The sequence below is a fragment of the Dama dama genome, chromosome 11, assembly GCF_033118175.1.
Source record: "Dama dama isolate Ldn47 chromosome 11, ASM3311817v1, whole genome shotgun sequence".
Taxonomy (NCBI): Eukaryota; Metazoa; Chordata; class Mammalia; order Artiodactyla; family Cervidae; genus Dama; species Dama dama.
The window spans coordinates 35632287-35656128 of record NC_083691.1 but is presented as its reverse complement, the minus strand read 5'-3'; the positions used below and the strand labels follow the sequence as shown (position 1 = coordinate 35656128).

General features: G+C 39.8%; 1 protein-coding gene across 1 annotated transcript in view; it reads left to right on the top strand.

Annotated features, from left to right (window-relative positions):
• The first annotated feature begins 259 nt into the window (after window positions 1-259).
• ALK (ALK receptor tyrosine kinase) overlaps window positions 260-23842 on the top strand; it is a 716806-nt gene continuing 693223 nt past the window's right edge. The window contains exon 1 of the mRNA XM_061156236.1: window positions 260-944. Within this exon, the coding sequence (XP_061012219.1) occupies window positions 260-944 (685 nt within the window). The remainder of the gene's footprint in view (window positions 945-23842) is intronic.

The following is a 23842-nucleotide window of genomic DNA, read 5'->3' as shown; positions in this document are numbered from 1 at the left end:
CAGCTGCTGAGCCCTTCGCGCTTCAGGGTCTCTTGACACGCTCCTGAGCTTCCAGCCCCGTTTTATTGAGATTCCTGCTCTCCTCCTTGCAGTTGGAGGAAAGGAAATCTAGTGCACGGACAGTCCCCCGAGATTTGGTGGAAGGAGCCTGTCAGGACCAACGACTGTTAGGAACCCCTTCTCATCTGAGGGGGAGCGGAGGGTGAGGCTGGATCCCGGGGAATCGAAGCTCTAGCATAAACAGTCACCCTTTGGCGGGATGGGAGCCATAGGGCTTCTGTGGCTGCTGCTATTGCTGCTGCTTTCACCGGCAGCTTCAGGCTCCGGGACTGGGATCGAGACCGGCCAGCGCGTGGGCTCTCCGGCCACGGGGCCGGCCCTGCAGCCCCGGGAGCCGCTTAGCTACTCGCGCCTGCAGAGGAAGAGCCTGGCTGTGGACTTTGTCGTGCCCTCGCTTTTTCGCGTCTACGCTCGGGACCTGCTGCTGCCACCGCCGTCCCCCTCGGAGCCGAGGGCTGGCCGGCTGGAGGCGCGCGGCTCGCTGGCTCTAGACTGCGCCCCACTGCTTAGGCTGGTGGGGCCACCACCCGGGGTCTCGTGGACAGCAGGCGCCAGCTCTCCCACCCCGGCTCAAGCACGGACGCTGTCCAGGGTTCTGAAGGGAGGCTCGATTCGCAAGCTTCGGCGAGCCAAGCAGCTGGTGCTGGAGCTTGGAGAGGAGGCAATCCTTGAGGGCTGTGTCGGGCCTCCAGAGGAGGCGACTGCGGGGCTGCTTCAGTTCAATCTCACTGAGCTGTTCAGTTGGTGGATTCGACACGGCGAAGGGCGGCTGAGGATCCGCTTGATGCCGGAGAAGAAGGTGTCGGAAGTGGGCAGAGAGGGAAGACTGTCCGCCGCGATCCGCGCCTCCCAGCCCCGCCTTCTCTTCCAGATCTTTGGGACCGGTGAGCAGCTCCCGCCTGAGTGGTTCGGGATTTGTTTGTGGTTTTTTTTTTTTTTTTTTTTTACACACATCAATTTGCAACCACTGTAAACTAACCCCGATTTCCAAAACCTCAGCCCTTTTCCCTCCCTCAAACCTTCCTCCCCAGTTATACTATATTTTCTCCATGAACGCAGTCACTCCTCAAGGGACTGTCCCTTCTTTCTCAGCGACCAAGTCGGGGGTGGGGGGGGGGCGAGTTTCCTGTTCTTGGTAGAATGACTGTTTCTACTGACAGACACAAGGTTGCAGCCAAGATCGGATGTCCTTTATTTGGGGCTCCTAAGACAGTTGAAATCCCTCTATTACTTCTGCATTCTGAGAGCTTAGTTCTAGATCTCAACTGTTACCTTTCTTCCTTTCCCTTTGTTACTCTTCCTGGCCTCCACAAATTTGGGGAATGTGATACACTTTCTCAGGGAATATAGAACTCCTTATTATTGAATTCCACCCAGCTATCCTCTTCAAATGTTGACTTACCTAGGAATGGCCTCTTCTTCATTAACTCATTCTGCTCTCCACCTAACCCCAGTTCCTGTCCACTCACAGACTCTTGTTCTTCCTCTCAGATGTATTGGGAGAGACCCAGAGGAACTAAGGGACAGGCAACAGGGTAATGGAGGGAGTTATGGAAAGAGGGAGCAAAGTAGCTAAGATTGTTTTCCTTTAGGGGAGTCACTCTGAAGCCAGGAAGAGGCAGTAGTTGATTGCCCTTTCTCTCCCTGCCCCCAGTTCCTTCCCTCCAGTTCTTAGCTTGAGTATCTGTGGTAGCAGATCTGAATGCCTGTTTCTGAAAGGCCCATTTCTCTGCAGATCTCACTGCTGGAGACTCCTGAAATGAGGTTTATATTTCATTTACTCTCATTTTCTTTCCACATTCACTGAGTTGGGGTTATGTATTTAGGCACTTACTTCTAACTCTTCCCATAATATCCTTTGACTGGGAAAACCAGGTGGTTTTGAATGGATGTTTCTTTTGTAAGACCATTGGGGAGAGGCTTGTGAATAAAATATAAAATGTAAGTGAATGAGAAAGCACAGAAGAGAAAGCATGCCTTTTAAATGCCTACACTAATTTCATTGAGTAAAACCCGGCGTCTTTTCTATCATTCCCGTTGTCAGAAATAAATGAAATTCTCATGCTTCACTGGTTACTAATGTCTCTGTATTAATTGGATGGAAAGCATTGAAAAAAAGTCTATTATAGAGCTACAAGTATCTCCCATGTTTGTCCCAACACACACACACACACACACACACACACACACACACACACGCACACACTCCCACATATACCCAGTAGTCTCATGCAGGGATATTCTAAAGCTGAGGTTTCTCAGTCATTGCAGAAAAAATATACTGGTATGTGGTCCCCTTGGAGTCTGGATGCATATTTCAGCATTAGCGCTAGTGGTATTGGCACCTAAAATGACCCCTTTATGTTCAGTGTTGGAATTTATACTAGCCTGTGGCAAGAGACAGGATCTGATGAATTTGATAGTGCTTTCTGTGAACTGAGATAGAGACCAATACTGTTGTCTCACCACAGATACTTTTGTAAAGAACAGCTGTGCTTTAATGTTGTCTTGGCTTCCATGGTTTATACATGCAACATTCTCTTTTAGTGCCTAATGTTTGTGTAATGGATATAAAAATTACTTCTCTGGGAATGCAGATTTTCTCCGACTTAAATGTCTCTGAGCATCTCTGAAACTTTCCTATCATTTCTTGTTATATAGGCAGGCCCTAGCAGTCTAGATGCTGTTGATATAGGCAAAGGGGTCCTTTCTATAGTTCTGAACTTACCTACTATAAACAAGCAGGTTGCTTGAAGTTATCACTGGTGCCTCTGGAGAGTCACACGCTTAATGCTTTTGAAGAATATACTCCAGTCAAGCATTAGATGAGGAGTTGGAGCTGCTGAGTGAGGGAGTTTCATGTAGAGATTAGTGTGCTCTGGGAGCTGCTCTGCTACTGGCTGTAGGGAAGCACAGTGAACATCCCAAATCCTCCCTCGGCAACACAGTTCATTTGGCAGCAGGACGAAGCCCTTATGCATCATTTGACACATCTAGCAATGCTAGTTTTAGAAAGAGCCAGGATTCTGCCATTAAAAGGCTAGAAATTTTAGCCAAGCATTTTTCAGCAGTATTGGGATCAAATGATTATTGATGGGATCAAATAAGACACTAAGTGAAACTGAATGAGCTCCCCATGACCTCCAGAGAGACAGACAGCTTATTGAAAAGCACTTCAGGCCTTGTGGTGATCACACTTGGAACAGGCTGGACTCTCCTGCTCTGAGACATATGCTGTCTGCAGTTAGGCAGCTGGCCATGCAGGACTAGCTTCTCGCCTTATCACTGCTTCCCCAGCCTCATTTTGATAGTCTCTACTGCAGACTTCCTGTGGAGGGACTGGGCACACCCTTCTGTATCATGTTTTATGTTTGGGGCAACATATATTATTGTGATTTCATTCATTTTCTTGTATCAAAATTGAAGTTTAGGTTCTCACACTTGGAACAATTAGTCACACTTGGACTAATTTTGCTACTTATCTTGTTTGAGGAAATGGATTTATTCTTTTTATATAGACCCTGACTTACAGAAAAGGTGTTTAACTCTTCTGTGTCATAGGATCTTCAATTAAGTGAGGGGAAAATAGGCATAGCTCAGTAAATTTCTCCCTGTTTCTGCCCGAGTAACTGATGGTCTAATCCAGAGGAGAATGGTCTTGCTGGTGGGGCTGTCTGTGGGGAAGGAAGTAGAGAGGATGGGTCTTCTGCCAACCCTTGTTTTGAGGGGCCTGGGATAGCCCATTTGTCTCAGACTAAAGGTAGGGTACTAAACCTGAGCAGACCATGACTAGGAATCTGGTAAAAAATGGAAAAGCACCTAGTTAGAACAAAGCAATACCTCCATATCACTTGCATTTTGGGCTATCTGAGAGAACAAAAGAATGTCTGAGAGACTTTATAATGCATGACATATTAATGGTGTTTCTTTGAGGGTTATTGTGAATTCGTAAATGGGCTCAACATGTGAAAAGTCTGAAGTAGTTCCCCAGAACACCCATTCATTGAAAAGAGGTACAGAGAGTTACTCGAGCTATACAAATGGTGTACACTATCTTGGGTCAGCCCAAACCTCAAAAATGATGTCTGCCTGGAGGCTACCACGTTGCCCATAGCTCTACTTTGTAACCTGTTGTGTAAACGTCTTGACATCTTGCTTCTGCCATCCTCCAGGCAGAAGCCTAGAGGATAATGATCTGTGGGATAGGAGGAGTTGTTTCACTGTTAATACCTGTCTTCTCATTCCAGGAAAGGGGATATATGACTTGGGACTTTATATGTACTGTGGAAAAGCCTAAGCAATTTAGAGTAGGTATATACAATGCAATATTCCTGACCCTTGAACTCACATATCTATTAGTCCCTTCCTATTTCATTTCTGGAAAGGGCAGAGAGAGGGAAGGAAGATAGAGAGTAAATTGGAGCTCCCAGAAGGGATATCAGTTATTGGAGGTGAATTGGGAGAGTTGGAGTTAGTCCAGAGAAGAGCCAAGAGCTGATTTAAGAGTTGAAGGGACTGATTTATGACAAAAGACGAAAAAAATTAAATATATATGGCTGGGCTAAGTGGTGATGAAGGGAAAGCCATGGTAACAATCCACAAATCCCTGAAGAGGGAGAGTGGCAGTGAAGGGGAAGAGTTATTTAGCGTGGCCCACAGAAGTAATAGGATGAGACTCACAGAAGGAAACTTCAGGTTAGATATCAGGGAAACCTTATTTTCTGAAATTGATATTCCTCTGACTATGGAATGGAATTCCAAAGGAGCAAAAGAGTAAGGTGAGATGTGGGTCAGACAAGCCACAGCATTCATAATTAATCAGTTCTATATTTTTAAATGTTGAGAAACTGCAGAAGATGGGAGAGCTGGGATGGAGAACAGCATCAGGAGTTGGGTTTTTTGGGATGCAGTTCTGGAGAGCCTCTGGATTTTGATGTTACCAGGGGAAAGAGAAAATAATTGCATGTATCTTTGAAGTTTGTGGGAAGTGCTTACAAGAACATTGTTGGTATCTTGAAAACACTATTTTGAAATTAATGAGTTTATTCTTCTTTGTCCCTAGATTAAACAGAGTGTTCTCTGGGGTTTTTGTATATTCAGTAGGGGGAGCCACACTCACCCAGCACTATGCATTGAAGATATATTTATTAATGTGTGTGGCATCAAGTCATTGGGCAAGACTAAAGGTACTTGGATCTTGAGAAGATGAGATCAGTTCTAGATTTGGTGAACTCTTACTGGCTACTGAAAACCCTTTGAAATGCTGAGAATATGTACAGCTATTTGAAAAATGAGCTTCTTCTAAATCCTATTGATCCTTTCACAAATTTACAAAAGAGAAAGAAGGTTCATGAAAGGTTTTATGTGGAAGGTGGGAGGAGAGTAGTATCATTAATAAAAATGAAAGCATTTATAAGGCAGTTTGTCTGCAGAAGGTGAAGAGGGACTGGCCTGCGGGTAGGAGAAAAGAAGGAGAGTTGTGTGAGCAAAAGTTGCAGCCTATTGCCACTCTCAGGATTACTGCCTGACAACACTCCATAGAAATTTGCCCAGCTTGATTTGGAAAGGACATTTTGCTTTTTAAAATAATCATTATTAATGTCCTATTACAGTTGTATGGGACTTTATAATTTATAAATCATTTTAACATTTGTTATTTTTACCAATCATACATTAGGAAGGGCAAATATTTGCTTTATTTTGTAAGTAGAGTAATTGGAATCCAGAAGTTTGATAACATTGTTTCAAGGTCATTTAGGTAGAAAGTTTTAGACCTGGAAACTTTCATTTATATGTTGAAAGGTTATGACTTGCTAGAGAATGTGTTAGAATACTGACCGGGACCACATATCCTGCCTTCAAATCAGAGCTCTTTCCACTAAGGGAATCATCTCAGGTGCATACTATAAATAACCAAGACATGTAAATAGACAAAAAGCTTTACATTATCTTTTTCAGAAGGTCATATAATAAATATTTGGTGGGCAATAGCCATGACTTGGAAACATTTCTTAAAATCTTTAAGGCCTGGTTTGATCATTTGAAAATGGTTATAGTAAATAGTTCCTATCTCAAGACTGTGTCCCGAATATTAAATTAGGTGATGCATGTAAATCTTAGGGCTTTCCTGATGGCTCAGTTGGTAAAGAATCTGCCTACAGTGTGGGAGACCTGGGTTCAATCCCTGGATTGGGAAGATCCCCTGGAGGAGGGCATGGCAACCCACTCCAGTATTCTTACCTGAAGAATCCCCATGAACAAGCGGGCTGCAGTCCATGGGGTCTTAAAGAATCAGACATGACTGAGCGACTAAGCACAGCACATGTAACAGCACATGTAACTCTTAACCCCAAACCTGAAACATCATAAACTGCTCCATCAATATAAACAGCTATATTTTTTCCTAGAAGCAGCAACACTCCAGCATCTGGTTGTGCAGGTTGTGCACTCTGCAATTACAAGGGTTCCATATACATTTTAGCCTATTTGAATGGTGCAGTCCTCATGTGTGGCAATATGTGGCAGCCCTGGCAACAATTGTGATACTGTGTGTTCCCCATACAACTAACTTCTAACTCCTCAGAGATGAGAGGTGAGATCCAGAGGAATGAGGAGTGACCAGGATGAGTTTCTATTGTTCCATCACGGAAGACCTATCTTTGCCAGAAATGTAGATGAAAAGAGGTGTTGAGGTGTGGCATTTACTTTATTCCTATCAACTGTTATTCTCTTATAGGCCTTTTGACCTTGGATTCAGTCCAGAGAATCAAGTGGCATATTTACAATCCAATTCTTTTTTTTTCTGTAGAAATAAACAAAGTCTTAACTTTGTGAAAGTAAGGAAACTAATGCTGAGAAAGAAAAAGATGGAGGCATTACAGAGCAGTAGTTTTCAGATGGTGGATCTTCCCTCAGAATGATCTGTGTAGTCCAGGCCTTACCATGTCCATAGACATGCTGGACCACTGACCTCTGGCAACTCCTTTATTGTAATTAGCTGGAGCTGTGCCCTTCCCGTACATTTCTAGCCTCATCATTCATTGTCAGATTTGTACTGTGCTTAGTCGCTCAGTCATGTCTGACTCTTTTTGACCCCATGAGCTGTAGCCCGCCAGGCACCTCTGTCCATGGGGATTCTCCAGGCAAGAATACTGGAGTGGGTTTCTATGCCTTCCTCCAGGGTATTTTCCAACCCAGGGATCAGGTCCAGGTCTCCCACATTGCAGATGGATTCTTTACCATCTGAGCCACCAGGGAAGCGCCCCTGGTGCAAAGTCCTAAGTGGTTAATAGACCTGAGCCCATGAAAAGCAATTAAATCTTTGAAATTCCATGGAGACAGGTAGCCCAGGGACTTGAATGGGAGGCTGTCTTAGGAAAGTACCTTAACCTAAAATAAGTTGTTAAGCATCCACACTGCATCTTATAGATGGCGTTTTTTGTGAGCCGTAGGTGAGCTGCTGCCTCCAAAAGATGCACATGGATATCATCTCTGCTTGAGAGTAGATGAACATGAGTATTGGTGAGGATGGTTATAGGTCCAGGGGTCATGTAGAGAGAATAGCAAATAGCTAGTAAGGAACCCTGGGAATGCCTTCTTTCTTAGCGCCATTGCCTTGTCCTCCAATCTAGGGTATGGCCAGTGTTTCTTAACCTAGTGATTACCTGGGTTCTTTCACACAGTCAAGGTGTGAGATTGAAGCAGTTCAAAGCAAATGTTGGCCTGATGGTGAGATAGTAAGGGGGTGGGAGGTATCCCATATATTTTTGGGTGAGCAAGATTTCTCAGAATAGCTTTATTTTTTCTTCAGGAAATATTATGCTTAATTTTCCATCAGGACTGTTCTTAGCTTAGGTCCTTTCCCAGGGAAGTTTTATCAAATCCATTTGGTGATATAACATAGACATTCCAGAAAGTGGGAAGCCCAAGAACATGTCAGAAAGAAAGCTCCTTTGGGGCAGATACACCTAACCATATAGTTAATTAAGAGACTTTGTTCCTTGAATCATCCCTTTCTGGCTAAGTGACAGCAGGTACATGAAGAGGTAGGCGGTTTGAATTCCCTTGAGTAAGGAAAGGCTAAAGGGTAGGTATGAAAAAAAGTATGAAAGTAAAACAAAGGAAATCTAGGCAAGCTTAAAGGAAATCAAGCAGATAACCAAAGGAAATCAGAAGGAAAATTTAAACCATTGGTTATGGTTTTTTCTCTCACTTATATTTTATTCAGTTTTCATCAGAATATGGATTTGTGAACTTGGGCATGGGTGGAACTTCTTTGTAGATCTTTTTTACATTCTCAGCCCACATAGTTAAAATAAATATTTTTTTGGTGAACAGAACACTGGGTTAGGAGCTAGGAGGCCTAGATTCTTTTATGATATTAGCCTTCATTGGATTTGAAATCTTGTGCAGTCCCTTAAACACCTTGAGCCTCTGGGTTTTGTTTTCCTAAAGGAGATAACACAGGTCTTGTCTTGACTACCTCACAGAGTTGCTGTGAGCATTGTATGAGATAACCTATGTGGAAGCCTTACTCTGGCTTATTCAGAAATAAATATGTAGGGTAGTAGAAAAATGAATATGTAAGAATCATGACAGGTGCTAAGATTCTGCTTCATCCATGCATAGTTTCCCCAGCCTTTGGCATTCAGAGCAGCTATGCAACATCCCAGACTTTGAGGCAGGCCATAAGTTTCAGTTAACAGCTCAGAAACATTGAAAAGTGTTTGTAAAGCCTCTCCCCAAGGTTCCTAAAGTGAGATTGTTTCATTGAAATCAGTTTGCTCAATTTCAGACTTTTCTGGAAATGTATCTCTGGTAGTGGGACATAGGTCCTGTGTTTTAGCATCAGAAAATGATTTGTTTTTTAATTGAAGGATGACAAATAAGGTGGATTGAGTATATTGATCTTGTGTACAGCTTGATGATAATTCACATGTACAGCATCCATATTATTGTCACCCAGATGAAGATACAAAACATTTCTAGCATCCCCAGAAAGTTCCCTCCTGTCCTTTGGCAGTCTGTATTCAACCCCTAACCAAGATAACCATCCTTATAATCTATATCATCAATTAGTTTTGCCTATTTTTGAATTTCATGTAGATGGAATCATATAGTATATATTATTTTGTGTCTGACTTTTCTTATTCAGCATTATTTGTGTAGGATTCATCAGTCATTTTGTGCACCAACATTCATTCTTTCTTTTTCTTAATTTGCTGTGCTGTATTCCTTTATATGGATATAACACCATTCATTTATACATTTTCTTATCGAGGAACTGGACTTCTATAAAGTCAAAAGTAAAAGGTCCTATTCTAAATAGTGGGTGGTGGTGGTTGTTCAGTTGCTCAGTCATGTCCAACTCTTTGTGACACCGTGGACTGCAGCACACCAGGCTTCCCTTTCCTTCACTATTTCCCAGAGTTTGCTCAAACTCATGTCCATTGAGTTGATCCCCTTCTCCTCATGCCCTCAATCTTTCCAGGCACCAAGGTCTTTTCCAATGTGTTGGGTCTTTGCATCAGGTGGCCAAAGTATTGGAGCTTCAGCTTAGCATCAGTCCTTCCAGTGAATATTCAGAGTTGATTTCCTTTAGGATTGACTGATTTGATCTCCTTGCAGTCCAAGGGACTCTCAAGAGTCTTTGCCAGGACCACAGTTCGAAAGTATCAATTCTTCGGTGCTCAGCCTTCTTTATGGTTCAGCTGTCATCCATACATGACTTTGGATAAACCATAGTAGAATAAGTAAAAGATCTGGGATTGAAGCCCTCCTATACCATTTATTGGCCCAAAGCTACTTATTTTCTTCTTTGAATTTTGGCTTTTCTTACTTGTAAAGTGAGAAAAATAATACCCATCTCCTGAGTTACAGTGAGAATAGGATAAGGCATATAATAAGTCCTGACACACAGTTGGTATTCAACAAGTATTAGTTTTTTTCCCCAGTTCTTGATTGCATTTCTTCCATTGGTGGCCAGAATGGATGCTTCAAATGCTTCCTAAAGCAGGGAAAGCAAGCCCTGTTACAAGTGAGGTCATTAACTCAGAGGGAAAAGTAGCATCCAAGGACTATGTAATAAATTACATGTAATAACTCTTCATAATTTCATTTTAAATAAAATAAGTTAAATAAAACATAAATATTTCTTGCACTCAGTCTTAAATTTAACAAAATATTCAAGTAATAAATCAAAATTTCGAAACTCTTTGGTCTTATATTCAAGTCAGTTAAAGAAGAGAGAAAGAGTTTAGAGGGGACAGAAAAAAGTGGACAGAAGCACAACTATGTTTATATCAAGAGAGATAAAAATGAGAATGACAGAGATATAAGTGGGAAAACAGAGGAATGTATAAGAAGAGGTAACCCAGGAAAATAGAAGGTAGGGGTTATTTTCTAGATATGGAGATGCATAGATACAGTAAAAGAAATGGAAAGAGTGACAGAAAGAGAATGGGGTAGGAGGAGGAAAGGAGGTGAGCAGGAACACTTGATTATTTTTGGCCTGGAAGGATTATTTTTGACCTGGTGTCTGAACTTATGACCAGCATTATATAATGGTTATCTTCAATTTTATTGAAGTAGAATTCACATACAATAAAATGCACCTATTTTAAGTGTTTTGTTTGATAAATGTGTACACCTGTGTAACCACCTTCCTAATTAGTATACAGAACATTCCTGTCAACCCCTGAGGGTCTTCCTTGACCTTTTGCAATGAACCCTATGCTTCCTGCTCTAGGCAATATCTGATTTGATTTCTATTGCAATAGATTTGTCTGTTCTGTGGATGAAAACATACAGTATAGTCTTTTGTATCTGACTTCTTTCACTTAGAATTCTAATGCTTTTAAGATTTTTTTGTGTAGTTGGTGTGTATTATAATAGTAATTTGTTTCTTTTTATTCATCTCATTGTATGAACATACAGTTGATTCTTGAACAACTTGAGTTTGAACTTAGAGGGGGTCCACTTATGTGTGGATTTGTTCAACAATAAATACTACACAGTCCACAGGTGGTTGAATCCACTGGTGTGGAACAGCCGGTATGGAGGAATTAAACCCTGTATTGGAAGGGCCAAATATAAATTATATGCAAATTATCAACTGCAAGGAGGATAGGTGTCCCTAACTTCTGCATTGTTTAAGGGTCAACAATTTTTTTTATCCATTCATCTGTTTATGGACATTTAGACTGTTTCCAGTTTGGGTCTCTCAAGACTAAAGCTGTTATGAACATTGTGTGTATAATTCACTTTGTGGACATATGTTATTAATTCTCTTAAATCCCTTATAGAATTGTTGGATTGTGTGGTGAATGCATGTTTAGCATTATTAGAAATTGAGAAAACGTTTTCCCAAGGTATATGTACCGTATTTTGCTCCCGTCAGTAATGTATGAGAGTTCTACTTGCTCCATCCACATCCCTCAAAATATTTGACACTGCCAGTGTGTGGTGGCATCTCATTGTGGTTTTAATTTGTATTTCTAGGTGTTGGCTATCTAACATTGCATAGGAAATCACCCCCAAAGTTAGTGGTTCAAAATAATGATAAATAAGTATCTTCTATAGTTCCTATGAGTTAGGGATTTGGGAAGAGCTGACTTGGTGATTTTTGCTTGGAATCTCTCATGAGCTATCAGCCAAAACTGCAGGCATCCTAAAGCTTGACTGCAGCTGCAGGATTTACTTACAAGGTGGTTTACTCACATGACCGGCTATCTGATGCTGGCTACTGGTGGGGTCTCTGTTCTTCGCCAGGTGGTCCTCTCCACAGGACTATTGGAACATCCTTGTGTCCTGGTGTCTGGCTTCCCTCATCTCAATAGACGATCATGTGGTTTTTCTTCTTCTTTTTTGATAAATGTGAACTACACTATTTAACTTCCAAATGTTGAATTTGCTTTAAGTTCCCTGGATAAATCCCACATGGGTATGACTTATCATACTTTTTACATATTGTTGGATCTGCTTCCTAATACCTGGTGAGAATTTCTTCATGTTCATGAAGGTTATTGGTATAGTTTTCTTTCACTATTTTTGACAGGCTTTAGGGTCTAGGTAATCCTGGGATCATAAAATGAGTTGAGAAGTGCTCCCTCTTCTTCTGTTTTTCCTGGAAGAGAATTGTAGGTTTTTCTTTCTTGAATTATTTTTGGTAGAATTCGGTACTGATGCCATCTTAGCCTGGTGTAGTCTTTGCTGGAGGGTTTTTAAATACTAAATATATTTATTTAATACTAATTAGAGGATTATTCAGATTATCTGTTTACTTTTTAGTGAATTTTAGTCATTTGTATCCTTAAAGAAATTGGTTCATCTAATTTGTTGAATTAATACAACTTAGGTTGTTTATAATATTCCCTTATTTATTTTTAATCTTTGTAGGCTCAGCGGTGATGCCCTTTCTTTTATTCTTGATGCTGGTAATTTGCATCATCTTTCTTTTTTCTTTTCCATCATTCTGGGTAGAGAATACCAATTTACCAATTTCATTGAATTTTAAAGAAATGACCCTGTGATATTGATTTCTTTTGTTATTTTTCTTATTTAAATTTCACTGATTTCTGTTGTCATTTGTCTTTCTTTCATTTTGTTTGCCTTGGGTTTAATTTGCTGTAATTGTTTCTAGTTTCTTAAGATCATTGATTAGAGATTTTTTGCCTTCTATTTCAAATATAATCATGTAATGTTAAAATTTCCCCCTAATAATTACTTAAGCTGCATTGTACAAATTTCATTCTATTGCAATAAAACTTCATTTACATTCAATTAAAAATATTTTCTAGTTCTTTAACCTGTAGTTATGTTTATTTCTGAATACTTGGAGGATTTTCAAGATATCTTTCACTGATTCTAGTTCAATTCTGAAATGGTCTGAGAACATACTTAGTTTGATTTCAGTTATTTAAAGTTTGTTAAGGTTTGTTTTATAGCTCCTATCTTGCTGAATGTTCCATGTATACTTGCAAAAACATATTTTCTGTTATTGTTAGGTGGAATGTTCAATCAACATCAGTTAGGTCAATTTGGTTAATAGTGTTGTTTGGTTTTTTATATCCTTGATTTTCTCTCTGTTATGTATATTGCCAATAGAGGAGTGCTAAAGTCTCCAGGTTTTTGTTTGCCTCTTTCTCCTTTTAGTTCTATCATGTTTTGCTTCTCTATCTGATGCTCTTATTATTAGGTGCCTGCATATTTAGGATTGGTATATATTCATGATAATTTGACTCTTTGTTATGTAATGTCTCTTTTATCTCTGATGGTATTCATATTTTGAATTTTACTTTGATATTAATATAGCCATCAGCTTTCTTTTGATTAGTATTTGCATGGTATATCTGTTCTGTCTTTTTACTTTTTTTTTTTTTAATCAGCCATAGGTATCCATTTATCCCCTCCCTTTTGAACCTCCCTCTCATCTCCCTCCCATTCTACCCCTCTAGGTTGATACAGAGCCCCTGTTTGAGATTCCTGAGACATACAGCAAATTCCCACTGGCTATCTATTTTACATATGGTAATTAAGTTTCCATGTTACTCTTTCCATACATCTCACCCTCTCCTCCCCTCTCCTCATGTCCATAAGTCTGTTCTCTATGTCTGTTTCTCCATTGTTGCCCTGTCAGTAAATTCTTCAGTACCAATTTTCTAGATTCTGTATATATGTGTTAGAATATGGTATTTATCTTTCTCCTTCTGACTCACTACACTCTGTATAATAGGTTCTAGGTTCATCCACCTCATTAGAACTGACTCAAATGTGTTCCTTTTTATGGGTGAGTAATATTCCATCGTGTATATAGACCACAACTTCTTTATCCATTCATCTGTCGATGGATATCTAGGTTGCTTCTGTGTTCTAGCTTATTGTAAATAGTGCTTCAGTGAACAATGGGATAAATGTGTCTCTTTCAATTTTGGTTTCCTCAGGGTATATGCCTAGGAGTGAGATTGCTGGGTCATATGGTGGTTTTATTCCTAGTTTTTTAAGGCATCTCCATAACATCTTCCATAGTGGCTGTATCAATTTACATCCCACCAACAGTGCAAGAGTGTTCCCTTTTCTCCACACCCTTTCCAGCATTTATTGTTTGTAGACTTTTTGATGAGGGCCATTCTGACTGGTATGAGGTGATATCTCATTGTAGTTTTCATTTGCATTTCTCTAATAATGAGCAATGTTTGTCTTCTTTTTTTTTGTCCTTTTACTTTCAATCTATGTATTTATTTAAAGTGAATTTCTTGTAGAAGACATATTGTTGGATTTTATGTGTCTTTTTAAAATTTAGTCTCACAATGTCTATCATTTACTTGGTGTGTTATGTTTGATATGGTTGGATTTGGTCTACCATTTGTTATTATTATTTTCTCTTTCTATTTTTTGTTCTTCTGTTATCCCTTTCCTGGCACCTTTTGAGTTATTTGAATATTTTTTAGTTTTAATTTTTGTCTTCATTACATCTTTTTATATTATTTTAGTGTTTGCTCTTGGGATTTTATTTATGTATGGGCTTTCACAGTTTATTTTGAGTTGACATTTTAGTACTTCAAGTAAAATATAGATGGCTTACAACTATGTGTAAGGCTTCCCTGATAGCTCAGTCGATAAAGAATCCACCTGCAATGCAGGAGACCCCAGTTTAATTCCTGGGTGGAGAAGATCAGCTGGAGAAGGAATAGGCTACCCACTCCAGTATTCTTGGGCTTCCCTTGTGGCTCAACTGGTAAAGAATCTGCCTGCAAATGTGGGTAACCTGGGTTTGATCCCTGGGTGGGGAAGATCAAGATCCCCTGGAGAAAGGAAAGACTACCCACTCCAGTATTCTGGCCCGGAGAATTTCATGGACTGTCACAAAGAGTCAGATATGACTGAGCGACTTTCACTTTCTACAACTATGTATGTCCTTTTATCCTCTCCCTTTAGTGTTTCAGTTGTCATCTATGTTTTATCTACACAACTTAGAATCCTGCTAGACAGCAGTTTTAATTTTTTCTTTCAGCAGTTATTTTATTTATTTTTTTCATTAATTTTTATTAGTTGGAGGCTAATTACTTTACAATATTGTAGTGGTTTTTGCCATACATTGATATGAATCAGCCATGGATTTACATGTGTTCCCCATCCTGATCCCCCCTCCCGCTTCCCTCCCCATCTGATCCCTCTGGGTCTTCCCAGTGCACCAGCCCTGAGTACTTGTCTCATGCATCCAACCTGGGCTGGTGATCTGTTTCACCCTTGATAGTATACTTGTTTCAATGCTATTCTCTCAGAACATCCCACCCTCGCCTTCTCCCACAGAGTCCCAAAGTCTGTTCTGTACATCTCAGCAGTTATTTTAAATAAGAGGAGAAAACTAGTCCTTTATATTTACTCAGATATGTAGTATTTCTCTTGTTTTCCCATCTTTATTAAAATTCCAATTTTCCCTATTTTATAATTTTCTATCAACCTAAAAAGCTCCCTTTTGCGTTTCTTTTCGAGAAGGTCTTCTGGTGACAAATTCTCTTAGTTTTTCCCTTATCTGAGTGTCCTTATTCCATCTTCACGAATATAGAGTATTTTTACTGGGCACAAAATTCTGAGTGGACAGTTTTTTGGTTTTTTTTTTGGCTCTTCAAGAATGATGTTCTTCTCTCCTTCACAGTTTCTGGTGAGAATTCTGTCATTAAATTGTTCTCCCTTATATGTAGCTATTTTTAAGATTTTTATTTGGTCTTTGGTTTTCAGAAGTTTGATTATGATGAATCTATGCATGAAATTTTATTTGATTCTGTCCTCTCTGTAATTTGTTGAGATTCTTGATATGTAAGTTTATGTCTTTCATGATATTTGAGGAGTTTTCAGCCATTATTTCCTTATTTTTTCCCTTGCACCATTATCTTTCTCCTCCTCTCTGGTACTGTAATTGAACAGCTATTTGACCTTTTGATACTGTCTCACATGCTTCTGAGGCTCTGCTTAGTTCATTTTTTAATTTTTTTTCTTTTAATTCTGCAGATTGGACAGTTTCTATGATCTGTCTTCAAGTTTACTGAATCTTTACTCTGTTATCTCCCTTTTATGATAATTTTTTATTTTAGATATATTTTTTAGTTTAAATTTTCCATTAAAATTTTTCTATTTACTTAGGGAGAACTACCTTCCCATCTGTTTTTCAGATATTTATGTTAAACTCATGGAACATAGTTATAATAGCTTCTTTAGTCTTTGATAGTTTTAGCATCTTATCATTTTGTTATTGCCATCTGTTGATCATCTTTCTCGTTAAGACTTTGTCCTTTTTTTTGTTGTTGTTCTTTATATATTGAGTAATTTCAGGTTGTTTTCAGGAAAATTTGACTAAATGTTCCTTGGTCTGAGCCTTGAGTGTGGTTTAAACCTTCGTTTTGTCCTTCAAGACTTTGTTGTGTTGCTTTAAGTCTGTCCACATCTGTGCTGCTCACAGGTGAGCTGGGACCTGCAGCCAGTTTCTTTACAGAATTAGTGTATTTCCTTCTCCATCTCTCTCTTCTTTTAGATTTTCCTTAAACTCACAATTTCACCCACTTGTACTACTGCAGCACAACTCCTTTAACTAAGGTTGCCTTTAGGCAAAACAGAGAGCTAATAAAGATAAACAAAACAGGGATTCTCTCCACACTCTTAGGCCTGAAGGGGTCTCTTCTTGAGCCCCAGCCGCCTCCCGCCCCACCTCCAGTCTTCTGGTCTGAATGATAACGTTTGAACGTTTGTTATAGGATTTCTATTAGAGTTTGACTGTTGACATCACCAGCCCAGCTAACTCTCCTGAGGACTTATGAATTGAGAGAGAAAAAAAAGAATGTCAAAGATACATGTTCTCTGGATCACAATGCCCTTTACCTGGCCTTTTGGCCAGAAAGAAAGGATTTCCCCAAGAATCCTTAGGAGTTGCTTTTCCAAGTGTTTCCTTTTACTTTCTTCCTCAATATTCCTGGTTTTATTTACTTTTCAGAATCCCTTGATAGTTGTTTTTGTATTTTGTCCAGAGTTTTTGGTTGTCAGCCACAGGGTAATAGGATTTAGTGGACTTACTCTGTCTTGGCTGCAGGAGAAGTTCCTTGTTCTTTTTTGAATCATTTTCCATCTAGGATATTTTTCTTTCATTCATTAATTTTTAATGTGCCATTCTCCTGTATTTAAATTTGCTCAGATTCTGTTTGCTGAAAGTATCTTTATTTTGCTTTTATTTCTGACGATTTTCACTGGATACACTTTTAGGTTGACAGCACTTTAGTATTGCCCTATTGTTACATGGTTTGTCTTGTTTCTGACCAGAAGTCAGAGAAATTTTTATCTCTGTTTCCCCTTTTGTTTCCCTTCCCATCATCCCATGGTTGCTGTAGGATTTTTTGCTTATCATGGAATTTTCACAGTTTGATTATAATGTATCTTGTGGTTTCTTTGTGTTTTTCTTGCTTGGGATTTGCTGAGAGACTCTCAGTTCTGCAGGTTTATATTTTTCATCATATCTGGAAATTTTTCAAGTATTTTTTTCTGTTCCCTCTTCTTAAAAATCTAATTATAATTATGTTATACAATTAATGTATTCTCACATTTCATTAAGGGTCTGTTCACTTTTTCCCAGCCCTGTTTCTCTCCCTACTTCTGTCTGGATAGTTTTTTTGCTTGTCTTAGAGCTTGTTCTCTTTTCTTGTACAATGTCTATGTATTTTTAGTTTAGATATTATATTTTTTATCTCTAGAATATCTACTTCCATTTGTGTTTCTTTCCTCATTATGTTTTTAAAAAGTCCTTGAATGTACTTATAATAGCTGCTTTAAATTTTTTTCTGAGGCAATCTGGTACTATGGAAAAGAGCATAGCCATTAGAATCAGATTTCCTGGGTTCAGATCTTAGCTTTAATGTCTGAAAGCTGGATTGATCATACATAAGTTGCTTACGAACCTCACTGGGTTTTGTTTCCTCAAAATGGTACAAAGAGATTATCTCCCTTAGAGGACTATTTTGAAAATAAATGAGATAATACCTAATGTTAAAACAATAGTACCTTGAACATAATAAGCACTCAATAAACATTGACTCTTATGATTTTTTTAAAGTTTCTTTCTGCTACTTAAATTATTCTGTCATTTCTGTGTCTGTTTCTATTGACCAGTTTTTCTCTTAGTTAAATGTCACATTTTCTTTCTATTTGGTATACCTAATAATTTTTTATTTGATGGTGCATATTATAAATATTACATTGTTGACTGCATAGATTTTGTTGTCTTCATTTAAAGACTGTTAACTTTTGTTTGCCTGGCAATTAATTTGATACTTTCAAGGATTACTGTCAAGCTTTGCAAAAGGAGTTTAGAGGAGCCTTTATTCTTCTGTTAAGTTAGTTCTCATCTTAAGGTTTGATCTTTCTAGGGTCTCCACTGAAAGCCTGAAGTGTTCAGTGAGGTTCTTCTCTCTGGTTAAAGGAAGGATACACCCATCTGAGTAGGAAATGGCAACCCACTCCAGTATTCCTGCCTGGAGAATCCCATGGAAAGAGGAGCCTGGCAGGCTACATTCCATGGGGTCACAAAGAGTCCGACACAACTGAAGTGACTTGGCACACATACCCATCTAAATGCAGAGTTCCAAAGAATAGCAAGGAGAGAGAAGAAAACCTTAAGTGAACAATGCAAAGAAACAGAGGAAAACAATAGAATGGGAGAGACTAGAGAGCTCTTCAAAAAATTAGAGTTACAAAGGGAACATTTCATGCAAAAATGGGCACAATAAAGGATAGAAATGGTATGGACCTAACAGAAGCTGAAGATGCTAAGAAGAGGTGGCAAAAATACACAGAACAGTACAAAAAAGGTCTTAATGACTCGGATAACCACGATGGTGTGATTACTCACTTAGAGCCAGACATCCTGGGGTGTGAAGTCAGGTGGGCCTTAGGAAGCGTAACTATGAACAAAGCTAGTGGAGGTGATGGAATTCTAGCTGAGCTTTCAAATCCTAAAAGATAATGCTGTTAAAGTGCTGCATTCAATATGCCAGCACATTTGAAAAACTTGGCAGTGGCCACTGGATTGGAAAAGGTCAGTTTTCATTCCAATCTCAAAGAAAGGCAATGCAAAAGAATGTTCAAACTACTGCACGATTGCACTCATTTCACATGCTAGCAAGGTAATGCTAAAAATCCTTCAGGCTAGGCTTTAAACTATGTGAACCGAGAACTTGCAGATGCACCAGATGTACAAGCTGGATTTAGAAAAGGCAGAGGAACCAGAGATCAAATTACCAATGTCTGTTGGATCATAGAAAAAGCAAAGGAATTCCGGAAAAACATCTACTTCTGCCTCATTGCCTACACTAAAGCCTTTGACTACGTGGATCACAGCAAACTGTGGAAAATTCTTCAAGAGATGGGAATACCAGACTCCTTTACCTGTGTCCTAAGAAGCCTGTATGCAGGTCAAGAAGCCACAGTTAGAACCAGATATGGAATAGTGAACTGGTTCAAAATTGGGAAAGGGATATGTCAAGGCTGTATATTGTCACCCTGATTATTTAAGTTATATTCAGAGTACATCATGTGAAATGCTGCATTGGATGAAGCACAAGCTGGAATCAAGATTGCCGGGAGAAATATCAGTGACCTCAGAGATGCAGATGACACTACCCTAATGGCAGAAAGCAAAGAGGAACTAAGGAGCTTCTTTTTTTTTTTTTTCATTTATTTTTATTAGTTGTAGGCTAATTACTTTACAATATTGTAGTGGGTTTTATCATACATTGACATGAATCAGCCATGGAGTTACATGTATTCCCCATCCCGATCCCCCCTCCCACCTCCCTCTCTACTCAATCCCTCTGAGTCTTCCCAGTGCACCAGGCCCGAGCACTTGTCTCATGCATCCCACCTGGGCTGGTGATCTGTTTCACTATAGATAATATACATGTTTTGATGCTGTTCTCTCGAAACATCCCACCCTCGCCTTCTCCCACAGAGTCCAAAAGTCTGTTCTGTACATCTGTGTCTCTTTTTCTGTTTTGCATATAGGGTTATTATTACCATCTTTCTAAATTCCATATATATGTGTTAGTATACTGTAATGTTCTTTATCTTTCTGGCTTACTTCACTCTGCATAATGGGCTCCAGTTTCATCCACCTCATTAGAACTGATTCAAATGAATTCTTTTTAATGGCTGAGTAATATTCCATCGTGTATATGTACCACAGCTTCTAAGGAGCTTCTTGGTGAAAGTGAAAAAGGAGAGTGAAAAAGCTGGCTCTAAACTCAACATTCAAAAAACGAAGATGATGGCATCTGGTCCCATCACTTCATGGCAAACAGATGGAAAAAAAATGGAAAGTGAGAGATTTTATTTTCTTGAATTCCCAAATCACTGCAGACGGTGACTGCAGCCATGAAATGAAAAGACAGTTGTTCCTTGGAAGAAAAGCTATGACAAACCTAGATAACATTAAAAAACAGAGACATTACTTTGCCAACAAAGGCAAAGCTGTAGTTTTTCCAGCAGTCAAGTATGTATGTGATAGATGGACCGCAAAGAAGGCTGAGTGCCAAAATAATTGATGCTTTTGAACTGTGGTGCTGGTTAAAACTCTTGAGAGTCCCTTGGACAGCATGGAGATCAAACCAGTCAATTTTAAAGGAAATCTAGTCCTGAATATTCATTGAAAGGACTGATGCTGAAGCTGAAGCTCCAGTACTTTGACCACCTGATGAGAAGAGCTGGCTCATTAGAAAAGACCCTGAGCTGGGAAAGACTGAGGGCGGGAGAAGGGTGTGAGAGGATGAGCTGGTTGGAGAGCATCGTAGACTCAAAAGGACACGAGTTTGAGCAAACTCTGGGAGATAGTGAAGGACAATGAAGCCTGGCATACTGCAGTTCCTGGGGTCACAAAGAGTTGGATAGGACTATATCGCTGAACAACAACAACAACAAAGCATTTTCTAATTCAGTGTGAGCTGCGGAAGTTGTTCGGATTGCAGTTCCCTCATATGTTCTTTTCCCTTTAGCTATTGTTTACCCAGCTTTGTATAATCTCATGCTATGAATGCAACTTAATACTCAGCCAGAGACTCAAGGGGACTCCTGTGCAGTTTTGTGAAGTGTTTTATGTCTTTCTCTAGATGTCTCTTCTCTGGTTTGCTCCCTGATAATTCAAGCTGCATTAGCTTTCCCAAACTCTGCTATTACCTCAGGCCTGTGAGACCACCATGCTCTACTTGGATTCTTCCTTCCTGTATCAAGGGCTTCCTTGGTGACTCAGATGGTGAAGAATCTGCCTGCAGTGCAGGAGACCCAAGTTCGATCCCTGTGTTGGGAAGGTCCCCTGGAGAAGGGAATGGCTACCTATTCTAGTATTGTTGCCTGGAAAATTCCATGGACAGAGGAGCCTGGTGGGGTATAGTTAGTCCATGAGGTTGCAAAGAGTCAGACATGACTGAGTGACTAACACTTTAGTTCACTTCCTGTTTCTTTCTGTTTCTTCCTCCAGAAAGAAAATCAGGGCAATGCTAAGACCTCCCACATTTTCTTTTCCTTCTCTCAAAGATTATAATTCTTTGCTACTGAGTATCCAGGAAAAATAGTTTTTTCATATATTTTGTCTAATTTTATTGCTTTTTGTGACAGAAAGGCTAGTCCAGTGCTTGTTTAGTACTCCATCATGGCTGGGAGTCTGTGTGATGAATTTGGAGATCAGAGTCATAATGGCTTGTCTCTAGAGACACCATATAGGTATTTATGAGAGAGCTCACCAAAGAAAAATCAGACAGAGGGATTCTTTTTTGGATATCTGTAAATTTGAACTGTTGCCTGAGGAAATGCTATTTATTGGTTTAGTTTTTATTGAGCACTTACCGAGTTGAATGAAATAAAGTCTCTTTCTCCGGGGGAGTTCACAATGAGTTGGGGGGAAAAGGCAGACAAGACATGCTAATAAATAACTCCGGTGAAAGGTAGCACTTCAATGGTGAACAAATGATGCAATAGTTGTAGTGGTTTAGTGAAGGCTTGGAGAGGTCAGTTCCTGCTGGGGTGATTGGGAACATGTTCATTCCGAACCTCCAGATCTCAAAAACCATTCCTTTCAAGTCAGATGAGCTCCAGCTGTTCAGTGTATGATGGGAGTGGTGAAGTTCCTCTGAGACAGGAAATTATATCTCTGAAATTTTAGAAAGAATAAGCTTATTACCTTTTGGCAGGAAGTCAAGTCAAAGGATATCTGCTGAGAATGATGATTTTCTTTTGGGACTACAATAGAAGTGAGTTAGAAAATAGTCCAGAAGGAGGTGATTTGAGAGGTCTTAGAGTGAATACAGGGCTTCCCAGGGCTTCCCAGTGAATACAGTGCTCAGTGATAATCTGCTTGCTAATGCAGAAGCTGCAGGAGACGTGGGTTCGATCCCTGAGTTGGGTAGAGCCCCTGGAGGAGGAAGTGGCAACCCACTCCAGTATTCTTGCCAGTATAATCCCACTTTGGCAGGTTACAGTCCATGGGGTCTCAAATAGTCAGACATGACTTAGCAACTAAGCACTCAGCAGAGTCACTACATAATTAGACTTGGAAAAAAGAATGGCAAAGGACTTTCGAGTTGGGAAGATGGGGCCTTAACACAAAATAATGCCCAGAGGAAGAACAGTTGGTTAGAGAGAGAAAGAGAGACAGACTGATTCTGTGTGTGTGTGTGTGTGTGTGTGTGTGTGTGTGTATGAAAGTAGGACAAGCCAGAACAGAAAAGTCTAAGGAATATTAGGAGTTAAGAGGATGGGTGCTGAGTCAGATACTCTGAATTAGAGGTGGGGCTGGCTTATGAGTCAGGAATTTGCATTTGATGTTGAAGAATCAGAAACTGTTTAATTCGTGAGTAGGGGTCATGCATGTTGATTGCCTGTTGACTGCAGATTCTTTAGGAAATGTAGTTTGGTCATGCGTTTCAGGCCTAGACCACAGGGAGAGCTTGTAGTTGGATTTGAGCCCTTGGAGGCTGTACCCTGGCTCAGGAGTGGGGGACTCAGAGATGCCTAGATATAAGGGGAACAAAAAGGAAGAAGTCAAAGGTCTAAGGTTTTGGGCCAGGGACCCTGTAGACTGGTAGTGTTGCTGATAAAGCAGTCAGTTGGAATGAGGATCTGGTCTAGGGGAGAGTGACTGGCATGATAATAGTTGTAGTGGGCGTCCATCTGAGGATCAGGTTATCTTGTATGCACATGAAGATATAGAGTAGAAGCAGGAACAGGTGAGAGGTCTAGGCAGAAGATATGGATATGCGAGCTATTTATATGTAAGGAAGATCACACCTAAGACTTAAGAAAGTTCATAATTAGGAGGTGGAATGGAGTCAAAGATGTCATCCTAGAGAACTTTCTTACAAGAAGGAGGAGAGGCTACTGGATTGAGTGGTGTGATGGAAACTGAAGGAGGAAGATTTTCCACAGATGGACTGGAAAGGTCTTTGGGTTTGGCCAAGAGCTTTCTGGAGAGCAGGCATATGCACAAGGAAGTTTAAGGGCAGTGTTAAAGAAATCAAAGCAAAATGTGCTTACATAGTAGTTTAAGAAGTCTGTCATCTGTGAAAGGAAAAAGGGAAGAGAGAGAGACTGGGATGTCAGTGATGCTAAAAGGTTGAGCAGAATGAAGAAAAAGTGTATTAAAGATGGATGAACCTTCTTAATGTTGAAAATCAGAAGGGGAAAAGCTAAAAGAGAAAGAAGATTTCAGGTACCAGAAACAAGGAATAATTTTGTAGCAAGACCACTCAACCTAGGC